The sequence below is a fragment of the Lonchura striata genome, chromosome 18 (assembly GCF_046129695.1).
Source record: "Lonchura striata isolate bLonStr1 chromosome 18, bLonStr1.mat, whole genome shotgun sequence".
NCBI classification, from domain to species: domain Eukaryota; kingdom Metazoa; phylum Chordata; class Aves; order Passeriformes; family Estrildidae; genus Lonchura; species Lonchura striata.
In genome coordinates this window covers 7,204,951-7,221,952 of record NC_134620.1, presented here as the reverse complement: position 1 = coordinate 7,221,952, position 17,002 = coordinate 7,204,951, and the positions used below count along the sequence as shown (strand labels likewise).

General features: G+C 47.4%; 1 protein-coding gene and 1 long non-coding RNA gene across 2 annotated transcripts; one reads left to right on the top strand and one right to left on the bottom strand.

The window, feature by feature from the left end:
* The first annotated feature begins 5,841 nt into the window (after positions 1-5,841).
* On the top strand, positions 5,842-13,136 carry LOC116184181 (uncharacterized). The gene is made up of 2 exons (XR_004148930.2): positions 5,842-6,534; positions 12,657-13,136. It is a non-coding gene; the product is annotated as an uncharacterized LOC116184181 (long non-coding RNA).
* Positions 11,552-15,251, bottom strand: SDF2L1 (stromal cell derived factor 2 like 1). Its single transcript, XM_021549845.3, has 3 exons — positions 15,025-15,251; positions 14,110-14,306; positions 11,552-12,912 (listed from the first exon to the last, which is right to left on the bottom strand). Exons 1-3 carry the CDS (start codon positions 15,206-15,208, stop codon positions 12,634-12,636), a joined length of 660 nt encoding a protein of 219 aa, XP_021405520.1. The 5' UTR covers positions 15,209-15,251; the 3' UTR covers positions 11,552-12,633.
* Between the last annotated feature and the right edge of the window lie 1,751 nt (positions 15,252-17,002).

Genomic DNA, 17,002 nt, shown 5'->3' with positions numbered 1-17,002 from the left:
TAATACCATTTGGGGGTTGGGGTTTTACACATTCTTCTACTAAATATATCTGTGAGATTTGTCTTAAAGTGATCAACATAAATCCAGCCACAGCTTTGAGGCCTATGATTAGACCTAATACCACTAGGTAACTCATAGCATATTTACTGAAAACCAAGGCACAATAGAATTTTTTCCCTAGATCTGCTGATCTGCATTGCACTTGCTCCACTGCAAGACAGGGTGTACACTGCCTCTAGAAGGGCTGCCATAGACAGCCACTTCCCTGCAGGAAGCATAAACAGCTGGGCTTTAGGGCCATATCCTGCCACTGCTCCAGTCCTCAGAATTCATTTCAGCACAGATTAGGTAGGACGTGTTCTGGCAATTACAACAAACTAAGTGCTAAGAAAGATTATGAAGCATATAAAAAAATCTAAATCCTAGCTGTAATTGATCAGGTGAAAAGGTATACACTGTTAAGTCCTCCAGAGAAACCTGTTCAGATGGGATACCTGGAAGTACATTCCCTTCCTAAAAAGCCCTCCAGTAAACATCCTGTTTCCATCCAAAGGGAGTAGCAGGTGGCCAAACTGCTCCACTGGAGGTTTGACAATGGCATTATCTATCCAGCTTTTCAAATGAAGCCTGGCTAAATCTGTACACAACTTCTGAGACTCCAGCTAAACCCTTCCTGGGAATGGAAAGCTTCCCCAGGCAAAGCTCGGATCTAGCAGCCCTGCATTCTTGCAAAGGACACATCCCTCTGCTCAGAAGTGAACAGATGGGGAGAAAAGTCTCAAAGCATCAGAACTTTAAAACTGCTCTTCTCTTTAGTGTATTGTCACCAGAAGCTCCATGGGCAGGGATCTCTGCCATAAGGAACTAGCAGAACAGCAGGTGGGTGGATAATTGAGAATAGAAGTTCCTTGGGGCAAACCAAAATAGTCTTTGTGACACTTCATGAAACTACGTACAGTTCCTAGGCTCAGCATCAGACACTGACTCTGTAAAATTCCTGCTTACTCACTCACCTGGGAGATAGTTGAACCTTTTAAACATCTTGAGACACAGAATAATCAGATGATAGGGATAAGCTGCTGTCATGGTAAAAATTCAAATGTACCATTTTGCTTAAATGTAATAAGTCAAATATTTTATAGAGTCACTGTGCTACTACTGCAACAAATAGCAGAGCCCTGGCTCAAACACTGATATACAAACAAGCAATACCTTTGTCAGGAGCTGCTATGTCTTTGTGAGCAGTTTGCCCAATTAAAATCTATGGGGAGTTACACTGACTACAAAAGCCACCATCACACAGTGCTAGAAACAAACAGGTTTGTTCCACCACTGTGAATTCTTGTCATATTTCAAAACAAGGTTGGGGTGATGGCCATCTGAGTTTACACAGCCCTCCAGCACAAGATTCTGTTACTTAGTTTTCACAGCAGATACACCTTTTACACATCTCTAGATTATTTTGAAAAATTCAAACAAAAGGGAGGCTTTGTTCTGAGAGAAGGACAAAATCAAAACCTTCCCATTCTAAAGGAAAAGGGGATCTCTCACCAACCCTAGAGAAGTATGGAGGTCATCTTCATGTGCAAGCTGTTGCAGACACGAAGAAGGAGCAAAGCGAAGGATTTCTCGCTGCCTATCCCCAAACACCAAGTGATTAACTTAGGACATTTATAGCAGTGTTTGGTGCAAGTGAAAGAGTAGTTTTGGTTGAATGTCTGAATTCTCTGATCTCTGAATTCTGAATTCCCTTCTCCCCCTTGTTTCCCTGTTCATGCACAGACAACTTTACCAAAAGGTAAATTTTCACAGGAAGTTACAGGAAGAAAACTCAACAAACAAACAACTACCAATTTCTTCCCCATCCCTCAAAATTTCACATACACACAAAAAAAAAAAATTAAAAAAAAAAAAGAGGGGGGGAAAGGAAAAAAAAAAAAAAAGAAAAAAGAAAAAAAAGAAAGAAAAAAAGAAAGAAAAAAAAGGAAAAAATAAAGGAAAAAAAAAAGGAAAAAAAAAAGGAAACATCCCCCCCCCCCCACCCCCCCCAGGGATAATTTAATTAGAGGCAGGAGAATCAGGATAATACTTATAATACTTATATCAGGAGTAGCGAAGCCGAACTCTTTTCCACTTGCACCCTGTATTACAGAAGACAGTGGGGTAAGGGGTCTTTAAAGCCTGGACTAGCTGAATGAATGGGTCTCGGCACTACAGCGGGTGGGGCAAAGCCCCAGCCTGCCCTCCCCCTCCGGCGGCGGAGCGGCTCCCCGGGCCGGGGGGAGGCTCTCCCGGGCTCCGCTCCGCGCCCGCTGCCCCGACGGCGCGGCGAGCCCCGTGCGGCCGGCGAGCGGCACGGGCAGCGCCAGGGGCGCTGCCGCCGGCAGAAAGAAAGGGTTTCGGTGCCGGGGGCTCCCTTTCGGTGCTCGGCAAAGGCCAGTGCACCGCAGCCGGCTGAGCCCGACAGCTGCTCCCGGGTGAAACCGGTCCCCGCAATCGGATTGCTTGGGGGTTCCGAGGGCCTCATGAGAGGATCCTGCTGACAGTCGGTCCCGCCGCTTTATTCGCAGGCTCTGATCAAAAGGAAGGCTTCAAGCCTGAGGATCTTTCCCCACCGTGACACAGGGAGGCAGAGGGCGGCCCCCCTTCCGTCGGGGAAGGTGTGCTAGAAGCCACTGCCTTACCCTGTGTGAAAGGCTGACGCGAAAAGCCACCTCCGCCAGTCCCAGCAAAGACGGGGAGGACAGGCTCAGAGCGGGGGCAAAGGGACACTGGCTAAAACCACTTCTCGACATAGACGTCTTGAATTTTTTTTATTAACTTGGGGGCACACAATAAACATCATTTGAGGGGGGACGACACAGCAGGAGCAAGTATTCTTTAGGCTACTCAGTCACACATTTCCAATTATCTCTGCCCAAAACACCTCTGCCCGAAATGCAAGAACATCTTTCCCTGGCTCTTCTCTATTCAATTTAAACCCACGGATGCACATAAATGCCCTAGAGACAGCCCGCTGCTGCCCCGACCGTGCCGGGGGCGAGCTGCCGCACTGTGTTCTGCCGCATTTTCCACAAAGAAGTGAGTGAGAGTCTCGCACCTGCAGTCGGTCATTCCCGGCGGCAAAAGCAGCGGGCGGAGAAGGGCTGCGAGGCGTGGGGAACCCGTGTCACCCCGCAGGCTCGAGCAGGGGCCACAACACCCCGGACCAAAGAGGGGCTGGCTCCCAGCAGAACACCCAGCCTCCCTCAGCCGGGCGGTAGCGGCCGTGCCCAGGCTCCCATCCGCTCCTGGTCACCCCACAGCCCTGGACCGCGGATAGGGACAGGCAAAAAGTCCCTACCTTCGAGGGACAAGGTGCCCGTCGCCATTTGAACCTGCTCCGAGCAGCCCATGGCAGAGAGGCAGCGGGTGGTCTTCCCCCCTCTGTGGGAGAAGGATATTGGGGAGGGCAGGGGTTCACCTGGGCAGCCCTGGGCTGTAACTCTGTCTTCCTGCTGGCTTCTTGGCCACCTGCCCCAGAACCCAGAGCATTGCTCACAGACAAGGTGAAGAAAACCTATAATTTTCTCTTCCAGATGGGACGAAGAAGCACTAGCGCGTTTTTGGGATCACTCGGTTCTGCAGCTACAAACTGAGTACTGCTCATCAGTACCTTAAGCATAGCTCTGCCTATTAATTCCAGACGATCCCTGGACTTCAGTTAACATTTTATGAGGATGGAATTTTATTTTAGGTTAAATACTAAGGAATTCTTTCAGTATAAACCATAGTGTCTCAGACTGAACAACAACCACTTTTCCTTCGGTTTCTTAAGGCGCCAGATATAAGATAATATGATCTAGTGTCAAGGTGGTTTTCTGACAAGAACTATCTAGACTGGGCAAATTTCCTATGCAGAAGAGCTCAGAAAGCAGGTTGGAAGGGGAAGCAACATTCGGCATTTATTATCTTCCCTTCAAAGCATCTTTTAATGTAGCATCCCACTCAGGAGCAGCCGCCTCGCGCAGCATGTCCTCCCCGGTGGGGCCAGTGCCCTGGCACGCAGCCGGCGCAACCTCCGCTGCCGGAGCTCCGCCGCGGGGTCCCAGCCAGGAGCGTGCTGTGGGCAGAGCAGGAGCCGCCCCGGCGGCAGGTTCGTGCTGAGGATGCTGAACCACCTCCCCTGGCCAGCTCCCATTGTACGTTCGCTCCACGCCTGCGCCCTGCCCCACGCAGCCCCCGCCCTGCACCGCCGGGCTCGGAAACCCTCGCTCTCCCTCACTGACACGCATATTCACTTTGTTCTGATATTCCCCACATTCGGGACCCCACCTCCCCGTCCCTGCAGAACAAGAGTTGCGGGGTTCACTCGCTCCCCGGCTCGGCTTTCGGGTGTCGCTGGGGAAGAAGCCGAAAAACGCTGCTAATGTCAAATTTCCAGTCTTGGGAGGGCTCTCAGGCTTTTCTCTGCCACCCACTCCTGCTCTCCCGGAGGGCGGTGTCCCTTCAACTCCATCTGCCGCTTCCAAAAAAATCACAAGTACCTCTACCTTTCTGAGTAGGGAGGAGGGAAGCTGTGCCCTCCCAATTGCGAATTTACCCCTTAAAGACCGAATCTGTTTCCTCTGGTCGGATCGCCCCGCCCTGCCCTCTGCCGAGCAGCGTCCCTCCTGTTCTCTGGCGCCCGGCTTTAGCCCTGGGAATGGCAGTTTTCCTAAGGGGCGTCACGAAGACTTCTACCACCAGAGCCGAGACCGAGGGGCAGCGAGGCTGCTGGGATTTCTTAAGAAAGATCTCAGTTAATTGCTCACAATAAACAGCCGCCCATATCATGAGGGAAAACAATGCACATTGAGAGAGACAAATATTTTAACATTTTAAACTATTTTGCCCTTGAGACTGAAGTCTTCAAGCTCGACTGAGAGCCAATCTCACCGTGGGCTTGTATTGCTGAGGAAACGCAGCACAACATAAACGTGTTTTGCTGTGCAGCTTTATAGAAAATTGCCTTCAGCTTGACAGTAATCATCTGCACATCCGCACCTAGCAAAGGCAGAGGTAATGTGTTCAAAAGTATAATATTTGCAAGAGAGAGCAGATGGTGCTCCCTTGGGTGCAATTTCAGGAGAAGCCTTGCATTCTGCACTTCTCGAGGTCTGTTTTACCCGCACAGGTTTAATGCTATAAGAGCTCTATATATTTTTTTCTTTGGCAATGGAGTCACAAACACACTCAACACTAGCCCAGCGTAAGATGTTGCTGGCACGCGTCACAACCCTTCCCGCTTTGAACAAGCAGGGAAGATACAAGCGGAGTAGACAGGTGATTAAACAAGTGCGTATGTGATTACTTTCCCGCATCACATTCCGTGTGCCCGCCGAAGGCAGTTACCGAGCTAGATGGGTTTGTACTAGGACAGGAACTGCTGAGAATGCATTACGGCGTGTTTCTCTCGCAGTGTCAGCAGCCGGACAGGGCCGGAAGCCCTCTCACAAGCCATATAAAAGCACGGTAAGAACACCCCTAAGCACGAAGGCCTCCGGGCGTCCTTGATGCGGGATAAGCAATCAGGGCCCCCGTGAGCCTGTCAGCTCCCTCTCCCGGGCAGGTACTGACTGCGTCACCTGTGTATTTTCTCGGCACAAGAAGGCACGATTCGGTTTTGCAGCCTTTTGGGCTCTTGAGCTACTGGGCTTTAAATTTGCCGCCTGGCCAGAGGAAGCCGGGTGAAGGCAGCGGAGGAATCGCCCTCTCCGCCGACCCATCGGACACAGGCGCTGCCCAAAGCAGCCCCGTTCCTGGGCGTCGGCCCTGCGGCCAGCATTGCCGCGCCCGGCCGCGGAGGAGCGCTTCCACGGGAGACGCGCCGCGCCCAGGCTCTGCCCGCAGCCGGGGGCTCCGGCGGGGCCGGCGCACACCGTGGGACCTCCCCGCTCCCTCCACGCCCCGCTGCGGCGGGCGAGGCTGAATAAAGAGACGCCGATCGTGCCCAGCAGAGAGGAGAGGGATGGGGGTAGAGTGAGCCGTGAGAACAATTTCGCTAAGAGAATGAGGGTCTCCTGCCAGCACCCAAGGATCACCGTTAGCAGCGGCTGGCATGCAAATTACTGGTACCCGGAATCCCTGAAGGTTCCTGTGCGAGAGCATCTTTCCGCTAGACATGAAAGAATATCGGCAGGCGGCGGATGCTGAGAAACCCAAATTGCACCGCCAGCCAGACATGCAGGGAAAAAAAAAAAAAAAATCACGTTCTTTTGGCACGTGAACAAAGCCCTCGGCAATAACTGCGCTGGTAGGAAGGGGAGCTGGACCCGCCGCTTGCTGTCCCCACTCAGGACGGCTGGTGGGGCGCGATGTGGGTGATCCACGAAGCCAGTGGGAGCTCCATCCCCGCAGGATGGCTGGGAGAAATCTCGCAGCGGCTCGCAAACCGATACCGTGTCGGTAAGAGATGGCAGCTCGGCTTTCATCCTCATGCCAAAGGGAATCCTCGGCGGATGGCACAGGATCTACTCCAGGGGAAGCGGTCCAGCAAGAGCCGAGGAAAGCCAGGTAAGCTACGTTAGGGATAAGAGGTGTTCCTGTAACTACCACTGACGTGCAGCCTATTATAGTTAGGAACAGATCGTCTTGTTTTAGCTTTTACTATCGAGATCTTGCGAAATGCAATGCGTTTTTTAGTACATGACAGGACAAGGAGAGCTCCCTTTTTAACGATCCTTTTGTGCGTTTTCTTTCCCCACCGAGCAGAAACCGGTATTTAATTTTACAATACAGATAATTGCCTTAAATGTACACTGTAAGCAAACAGACTTCATCCTTGGCCGCACTTCAACAATCCTAAAGAAAAACAGTAAACAGAAACGCCTGAAGCACCGCTTCAGAGCTTATGCTAATGTTTTAAACTTCCCTTCTAATAACCGAGCAGTACATGACTTGGCAGAGCACACCTAAGGAGGCAGGGCCGCACGGGCGGTCTTGCAGCAGCTGATCGCCTTAGCAGTGTAACGCGGGGGAAGCGGATGTTATTTGTTTCCCCCCGAAGAGTATAAATCTGCGGCGATCAAAGCTGCGCTGCTGAAACCCTGCCGGGCTGCCAAAGGCACACGGCTCGCAGGCAGGCAGCGCCGGGGAGCGGCGCGGAAGGCGGAGGAGCAGCGCTGACTAGCGGCCGCGGCTCCCGGCTCCAGCACCGAGAGAACGAACGCGCCCGCCCCTTTCACCTCAGAACGGCCCTGCTCGCATCCACCCCACGCAAGTTATTATACAGCTCATCCACAGGGTTGTCCCCTAGGCAGGACAGAGTAGCCACCAGCATTTAAGCGCACAGAAGAGAAGCTCTCGTGTGGGGGCTGTCTGCGGGCACCGCCAAGCCACGCAGCCGCGGGAAGGCGGCTGAAGTCAGCCCGACCCTTCCAGGCTGCGGCAGCCGGGCACGCACAGACGGGGCTGGGAGAGCGGCAGCAGAAGAAAAATAACATCGGGCACCTACTGCGTCTTAAGTTCAGCTGTGGTTTGAGTCGCACTTAGATTCACCCCACCTACTTTGATTTTCTGCACAGCACACACTTGTACTAATAATGAGTACTCTTAGAGAATGAAGCCGAGGTGGATAAATACATAACCATCATGAAGACCAAGCAAAGAGCCACAGATCTGAGGCAAAGCTCAACAGTCCTCCACACAGCCAAAGCTAGCAGCCACACATTATTTTTACAATTTAAAAAAAGCACATTGAAAGTCATCACACAGCTTTACAGCTTGTACACATTCTGATTAATTTGTAATGTATTTTGTAAGGGTTTGGGACCCTTGAGATGTCATACAGCTTCTAACACTTCTTGTCCTAATGAAGCAGGACACCATTTTCCCAAAGGACAGGAAACAGATGAATCCCTCACAGAACAGCAGCTTGAATCAGTATCAGAGCTATCACAGGATTTCACTGTGAACTTTATGCTAATTTAGAATTAGCACAATACCAAATATAGTAAAGAGGTTTTCATAATCAGTTAAATTTGATGCAATTTAAATAGAAAGAAGCATTGAACAGTGCAGCTGCTGAAGTCTACTTTTCAAGGTGCTCACTATATTCCCTCCTTGCTCACACACACCCAAAATAAACCAGTACTGTCCTCAGAGAAATTGGTTGACCATGTCTCAATCCATTTCCACGCATTACTGCAATTACAGCAAGTTTGATTCAGGAAACAGATGAGAAGAACCTAATGCTGGGTTTCCCTCTTTTGCACAGAAAATAAAAATAAATTCTTATATGTAAATACCGCACACCCTATAAAAGAATTTATAAACATGGGAGCACTAAGGTGGTGCTTCCCTGGAAGGAAGAGGTATGAAATACTTATACCTTTAGGTTCCTAAGGTTTTTCAAAATGCTTAAAGTTCATTAATGTTTGTGACCTGCATGCATTTTAAACCCTAAGGTAATGTTCAAATTGCCTTGTGTTTCCCATGTAACTACAGGTCGGTAAGGCTGAATGTTTTATTCTTCCTTGAGGAAGAAAACCATCCCCTGTGCTTCCTACCCCACAGGATAGAACCAAGCACAGTGAAGAGGAAAACACTTCCTTAGCTTCAAATATTCCTGTTTAACTTATTTTCTTGCTTCTTTAAAAAGCTAAATGATACAACCACAAGTGCTGTCTTGTAACCCCAAACACATGAATTCCTGAAAGGCAGCTGATGAAACAGCCACGTTATGAAGCAATTAATTATCAAAGATAATTGATTGGTGGCCCAGGATTGGATTACAGGAGATGTTTTTAAAGATAAAATTGCAAAACCAAAAGGGCACAGATGCAAACTCAAAACTAGGAAAGAGGGGCAATAGCATTAGACACCCTACAAACACAAATCTCTGATAGGCTCTCTGACAGTTCTCAGCTGCCAGCAGGGAATTTGGCAAAGAGCTAGCAAGGATGCCAAGGGAGTCAGACACCAGCAGGATGCTGCTGCTGAAGAAGACACTGCTACAGTTCAGCCTTTGTCTAGGCCAGGTGTGAAATGTGGTGCATCTGCAGTGCCAGCTACTGCTTCAGTGCTGGGGAAGGCAGGCAGAAGACAAGAGAAGATATAGCAAAACTAACAGGCTTAGAAATACTGCTGAGTGAGAGTCATTGTTACAGGCTTGCTTTGTATTTTTTTCCTCTTTAAAATGATATGATAATTTAACCTAATAAGAACAGATATACCCAATTAGTATTCCTAAACACAATAAATTAAATTATGATTATACCATTTAAATATAATCACTGGTTTATATTTAGCCTCAAGATTCAGAATGAAGAATCAGTAAGCAACACAGCCCTTCCAGAACACTGGAAGAACTAAACCCAGGTTTCATTCATCCTGACTAAAAAGTCAAAATGTGTGGCAAGTGTTCATATGCAGGGCAGTTGTACAGAGCTTTAAAGAATTTCCAGAAACAGAGTAAAAATGTCTGTAGGCACACACCTCCAAAATTAACATATCTAAGAAACTCTGTCATTTCATATTGAACTAGATATAGATATATGTGTAAAATGCACTATTGACAGATTTCAAAGACTGACTAGCAACTATTCCCGCTGAGAACAATTACAAATACAGAGCCTTCTAATTCATTCCCCAAAAGCCTTTCTGGTTTCTTAAAGGAGGAGTACAAAGTAACATTGGTGCAGCTTTTCAGAGTTCTTGTAGTAAAAAAAGTGAGAAACAGGTAAGCAACTGTCAGTTATTTGAAAGAATTATTTCCTGCTAGCATCAGAAGTCAAAACCGATAGGTTTCATTTAACTTTTCAAGGTTAAATACATTTTATACCGCCTATCAAAATTCTCTGTATCACTTTAAAATAAAGAAAAATAAATAAAACAGAATTCCCAATTTTTATAGCTACATTTCATGTTTTACCCTAGAGCCCCAAGAGCTTTAGGCAGATAATAAATTCATATGGAAAACAAACACCACCATACAGCAATACAGAAACAGATTCTCCAAGTGTCTAATCCTTACTCATGGGGGCAAGACTAAAAGTTGAATTATGAGCAGACAAAGTAAATAAAAATACCTGATTCACACTCTGAAATCTCAGTGCTTGCACATGACCACAAGCCATCATTTTTCACAGCTATAATTATTGTACTTGCTACATTAACATGACTTTTGTAGCCAGAATTCAGCATGCTAGGAGTACCAGTAGTTCTTGGAGTACTGTATTACATCTTTCCAAAGTAACATGTATTTCAACCAGCCTTATTTGAGAGTCCTTCAGGCAACCACTTACAGTGATAAAAATTGGGGAAAATATCCCAACTAAACAAAATGCCCCCAACTATTGTGACATATTCCCAAGCGAAATATAAGGGCTAAGTCACTTATGCACTTTGGTCAGAATCAGAAGTGGAAGAAACAGTACACAGGGATATTGTTGAACATGTCTTTAAATAAGGCATTCAAGGGTATATTTGTGTGTGGCAGCTTGGTTTAGGAACAAAAGGTGCAAATATTTTTCAGAACAGAACATAATAAACTAAGCAATAAAGGCTAAAAGTTTTTTCACACCCTCACCAAATGAATTTGGTTCAAATCCAGAACAGAAAGTCAAAGGTCCAGTGAAATCCCACTCAAGCATAATAAATAAGACTGAAAACCACCTTTGCCAAGGACAGAAACATCCAGGCACATACAATCATTGGGTGGGGATTTTACCTGGCACACAGACCAAGATGAGCCCCACAGCTCTACCCCTTCTCAGCCAGTTTAGTATTCCACAGGTGCACAAACACTAAGCCCATATGGTGTAGGCACAAAGCCTTTTAGCTCTTAGTGAACTTAGAGAACTCATTGCCAAAACTATTTCTTCCTCCTGTCAAGTGCCATCACATTTTTTGTGCTTATGTGTAGACCGTTCAAAAGAAAAGCTCTCCTTAAAAAGGGAAAATCTTGTTTATGCAGGTTTGGTTTGTTTTTAAATAATTATCCTTTTATAACTATAACCTCAATACCAATTAGTCAGGAGTATCAGTGAACCTGAAATATTAATCACCGGAAAGTTTACTTCTAATACAAAACAGCAAAAGCCAGTCTATTTAATCTCCAAAATGCCTGCAATCCTTACATTGCCTTGCAATCCCAAATACATACATGCAAGTAAAATTACTAAAAAAATGTTCTTACCTTTTCCTTTGAAGAAAAATAGCAAGGTACACCAGAAATGCTGTCACAGAAGTTCCTTGTTCCATAGGGCTTGGACAGATCTTCCCTAGCAGGATATCCTTAAATAAAGCCTGGAGCCAGCCTGGGCTGGACTCCTGCATGAAGTGCACAGAGCAGCCCGGTGGATTTGTAAAGCTGAACTCAAGTGCCTACTGCACCCTCTCAACATAACACCAACACTGCAGCTCCTGACTGGAGCTGTAAGAGCAGCAAATCAGTTTCCTGCTTCTTTGACTGATTGACTAATGAGCACAGTAATCAGTAAACTATTTACACATGGAAACAAGAACACCTGAATGTTCTGACTTTTCTCGCTCATTCAGTGAGCTTTTCAATTTGATACAGAATCACAAATACATGGTATTTTGAATTTTAATCAATATTTCCAGTAACACTGTGTAAAAAATGCGAAGAATTAATTTATTTTCAGAGAGGAACACAGAAATTCTTAACTTGTTCAGTGAAGATTCCTTGCTAACACTCCAGTGCATACCACTCTGTCAGAAATCCATGACCAAACCATTGTCTCAGATTTTTTTTGCTCTTCTGGATTCACACATAAAAAAGCCCACATAGGTGTATGCCTCACTATTTATTCACTTGGATTGTCATATTGATCTTGTAGAGTGACACAGAAGCCAAATTTAACCGTTCCTTTACACCATAAGAAACTCTGTAGAATTCTAATATTAATTAAGCAAGCAGCAGTTTTCTGCACCTGTTCATAGAGCAGAGCAGCCTTACCAATGGACAATCAGCTGTACCATCACTACTAGAACAACTGAATTTCTTGGACAAAGTACAACTATTAAAATTTTGTCTTCTTACTCCAACATACACTATATTTTCAAGTCTTCTAATACAATACAGAATTAAACTCTCGTAAGACATTGGATGCAATTTTCAAATGGATACTTTTTTAACTCAAAGACTGAATAGCTGAGTAAGTCATTCAAAAAACACCATATTTCAGAACAATTGTTCCATTTCTACTCAATCCATCTCCTCATCAATAACATTCTTTCACTAGGATGTAGAAATCAGTTTCTAAATATTTAATTACAGCTGGAAAAAGATTACAAAATACAAAGATTTATTGTACTTGAGACTAGAGAAAAGTATTACTTTCATTTTTTCATTTTCTTTGAATTCGAGAAAAAGTAACAAGCAAACAAATGACAACAAAACCTAACAGATGTATGAACTAGTTTCACCAATAAAGCTTGGAAATTCAGAAAGGACTTCACCAAATAAATGTCAGTGGCTGAACCTGGCAGAAGCCATTCCCCACAGAAGTGCTGCATTCCTAGAATGAACTAATGCCCTTCAGTAACACAGAAAATCAGTTACTTAGGCAAGGCAGGACTTAGAAGAAACCAAGGATTAGCATCTCCAAACATTGGAGTCAAACGAAGCATTTTGGATCCCGTGTCAATTCAGAGCTCATCATGTTTTGCAGGGTCCAGACTGGGTTTGATGAAGACTCCCTCCATGGCTTTCCAATAGTTGTGGTGGTTGGCAGCAGGCATGCCATGAACTTCCCGCTGGCCTCTAATGGGGTGGCCGTACTGCTCCCCCGTGATGGACAGGAACACCTCAGTCCCCACGTGCTTGAAGCGCACGGCATCCTCCCGCTCCCAGTAAGTCCCACTGCACTGCACAATCCAGAAATCCAGGTCATCTCCTTCGCCATCATCCCCAAAGGCACTTACTTCCTGTTAGAGACACAAGCTTCCTGAAGTGAAAGTGTAAGCAAACACCTCCAGGACACACAGACATCAACCACAGACTCAGCAGAGATCAAAGACAAGGATGGGGAAAGAAATGCTGTTGTTTTGCTTTGTCAACAATTACCTAAGCCAGAAGCAGTAAGGTTCTACCAGACAATCTGAACACAAAGTGCCAACAAACTCCAACCTGTTCTCTGAGCAAAAAGTACTGGAAAAACTCTAAATAAATCAAAACCCCACAATGACAGTTGAATATTCTTACCTTAATGACAAGATACAAAGTGTCTACACTGAAAAATGAAACCCAGACGAAGGTTTCAGAGTAAAATTTCCCTTAAAGAATTCTTTTGAAATGTTATTTTTCCATCACTTTTAATCATCAGATTATCAAGATACCCTACACAGAGCTGAACCTTATTGCTTCAGCCACTTTACTCATGGTGGAAGAAAAATTATTCCACAAAGAGTCACATCGTCCAAGTTTCAATGTAACAACCTATCTACACAGCCTGATGGAAGACTGACATGACTAATAACAAAAATCTTCCAACAACTGCATTATTTACAATAGATCTTCCATCCTGGAGAGGTATTTGTTCTGGGGCTGAATTATGGTTAGAAATTACACTCTTTTAGATAGGTACAAAACTGTATTTAAGTATGATTACAAGAGCAGTTCAGTTTTCCTGTGGAAGGAGGACAGAAAAATACGAACAGTGTAACGAAATAGAGATAGCAAGAAGACAAATGAGATTAACAGACTGGATCACCAAGGAACATGGACATAGGAATGCCTAATGTTATAACACATGACTAGTTGCCTGGCTCTAGAGCAATCTTCACAATGTTGAGAGAGGTACTCAATCACCTGCATCTAAAAAACATCCGACATTTCAGAACAGCCTTCCCAGCAGCAACAGTGCAGAAAAAGAAAAAAAAGCAGATTTGTTAAAAGTACTGTGAAATACCAATGCTGGCACATACTGTACTGCCTCTGTCAAGAACTGAAATACATCATTTTAAGATGCAGAAAAACCTATACTTGAATCTGGATATGCACAGACATACTGCTGCTGGTAGCTGGTACTCAAGTCTGAGTCTCCAAAAACCCAAGTAACTGGAGAGACTATTGTCAATAGCATGCACTACTTGTACAAAAGCTTAAGATTTAAACCAACTCACTTGGTTATTGGAGAGTGGTGATGGGAAGTGATGAGTGTGCAGATTTTTCCCAGTGTTAACGTGGGTAAGTCGTATGGCTTGCCCACATTTCACAGGTGTCCCACGCTGGCAACTGTTGTCACTCTTCCCACGGATCCGCCAGTAGCTGTTGGCATCATCTGAAGCTTCAACTCCTGTCACTGACTGCTGCCCACTTCCTGTTTGAATAGAATTAAATGACACAAGACTTATCCCGCCTCCCCAGTTCAAAAAGACACGAGAAAACTACAGAAGTTTGCTTCAATGTTGTCATGCCTTCATGTTTACGAGTGCTTAATTCTCACAGTCCATTTACTGACTGCAAAAGGAACGCAGGTACCAAATCATCTTTCAGATGGATGCAGTGAAACACAGCATGTGTTAGCAGATGCAAACTGTCAAAGTTCATGGTGAACGCAAGAAAAAAATCCTATCCATGACAGGTACTATTCACACCATCCCACCTTTATCAAAAATACTATCAAGGTCTTCATGTTCCCCAACAGACCAGCACCCTCGTTGTCAGAACAGACACTGGAAGGTACTGCTGAAGGCCTTGACACTGAGCAGGGGACGAGGGCAAAGCAGCCCTGTCACATCCCGACTCCAGGGCCCAGAAAGCAGCTGACACATCTTCCTATCCCACAGGCCTCAGCATCCCTCTGTCTCTGTCGTGTCTCCAGCCCAGCCCTAAACCCCAACCGCGGCCTGCCACTTCCCTCTGCACCAAGGATATCAACCTCGGGAAAACCCAACTTCCTCCACCTTCCCCACAACCCTCACTGCCTGCCCACCCCCGCCATTTCCCTGTCAGGCACCACCTGTCCCCCCCGCTTCCTCGGCCCCTCACAGCCCGTGCCCCGCCATTTTCCAGCTCCGCGGCCAGGCCCTGCTCACCGGAGCCGTACTTGACCTCGTGCGAGTGGAGCCGTACGCTGTGGCGGGTGTTGAGCAGCTTCAGCACCGAGCCGCAAGTCACGGCGCCCGGCGCCGGCTCCCTGCCATGGCACAGCCCGGGCAGCAGCGCCAGGAGCAGCAGCGCCAGGAGCAGCAGCGGGAAGAGGCGGCGGCCACCCCGCATCGCGGCGCACCCGGCCGGCCCCGCCGGCCCCTCAGCCCCGCCGCCACCGCCGCCCTCAGAGCGGCGCTTCCGCTCCCCCGCGCGGGCCCAGCGACCGCCCTGCCCACCGCCGCGCTCAGCCAATCCCCGCCCGCCGCCCGCCCCGCCGCGCGCTCTCATTGGGCTATAGCGAACCGGCAAGGCGGGAACTAGCCAATCAGAGAGCGCGGCGTGGCGCCCCCCCCCCTCCCTCCCTCGGGTGAGGACGCGAAGGAGAACTGCGGGCGCTGCTCCCTCACGGGGCTGTGCTGAGCCTTCGGCCCCGGGCCCCGAGCGGCGCCACCCCCGGCGAGGTGCCAGCCCCGGCGAGGTGCCACCCCCGGCGAGGCGCCACCCCCGGCGAGGTGCCACCCCCGGCGAGGTGTCACCCCCGGAGAGGCGCCACCCCCGGAGAGGTGCCACCCCCGGAGAGGTGCCAGCCCCGGCGAGGTGCCACCCCCGGCGAGGTGTCACCCCCGGCGAGGTGCCACCCCCGGCGAGGTGCCACCCCCGGAGAGGTGTCACCCACGGAGAGGTGTCACCCACGGAGAGGTGTCGCCTCCGGCGAGGTGTCACCCCCGTAGAGGTGTCACCCACGGAGAGGTGTCACCCACGGAGAGGTGTCGCCTCCGGCTGCTGGGCACCCCCGGGACAGCGCTGGCACCACTCTGCAGTTTGCCCTTGCTGAGAACGTAGGAGGAGAGGCCAGGTCTGTCACTGCCACTGTCTGTCACTCGTCTAACGTGGTCTGGGCTGTATGAAAAATTACAGCCAGGTCAGGCTGAGGGGTTGTTAAAGGGCCTAGACGGAAAAGGCGCTGTGGGTAGGACCGTTCAGTTATTATCAGAGGAAGGACAAATGTCCTCACAGCGAGAGCAGTGTCAGAGACAGACCGGCTCAGAGTCACAGCCAGGTACGGGCAGTGTTTAGATCCAGCCTCGGGGAGCCGCAGTTGCACTGTCAGGTCAATCAGCCCCTGCTGTTCCATTCAGGCCACTTCTAGCTCAGAGCTGGCAGGCGGCACATTTAGGTCTGCTCCTCCCTGCAGTTCTGCCTCTTAGAATGGAGTAAATATCTAGCCGTTTGGGGGATTTACAGAGAAAAGTAACACAGTGTTGGAAAACAAAGGGAATTCATGTTTGTGAAGTGACTTGGACGATAATGCATTGCAGCTCCAGTAATTTCTGGATTATATTAGAGCTTCTAATTATAGGACATAATATAGTTTCTAATTATAGGGCATAAACACTACACAAAGAAGAACTAGCAATGGTTGCTGTTACATTAAGCTGTAGCAATAACATAACATCTTTGCTTTTGCATCCCAGAATTCACCTTCTGTGCTTCAATCTCTTGCAAAATTCTTATAACTAAGAAATTATTAAGCTCTATTCTGCAGAAAAAACCTGCATAAATTAACATACATACTGTCCTTTATTGCATAGTTTTGCAAACTGAAGAAATACCCCCCAAAAAAACCTCAATAAGAGGTGGCCATTGACAAAGGACACTTGAACTCCTACACAGTTCTTTTACCTCTGAAACTGCTCAGTGGTTTGACCCGTGTACCACATCCCAGCCTTGCGTGAGTCCCATGCAAAACTGTGAGTAATTCAAAGGAATTCAAAAAAGCAAAAGATTTTGATCTTAGTGACAAGGAAACAGGTAGAAGGGCTCCCACCTCGTGACTTACATCTTTGTAATAATGGCATTTTGTCCTTGCAACAGCAAAAAACTAAAACACTGGACTTGATATTACAAGATGATTTAGAAAGC

Excerpts from the sequence above, each read along its gene's own strand:
- SDF2L1 (XM_021549845.3), bottom strand. The coding sequence starts at position 15,208 with ATGCGGGGTGGCCGCCGCCTCTTCCCGCTGCTGCTCCTGGCGCTGCTG. Across the intron at positions 14,307-15,024 it reads CGAGGTCAAGTACGGCTCCG|GAAGTGGGCAGCAGTCAGTG; the intron begins GTGAGCAGGGCC and ends CTATTCAAACAG. Across the intron at positions 12,913-14,109 it reads CACCACTCTCCAATAACCAA|GAAGTAAGTGCCTTTGGGGA; the intron begins GTGAGTTGGTTT and ends TGTCTCTAACAG.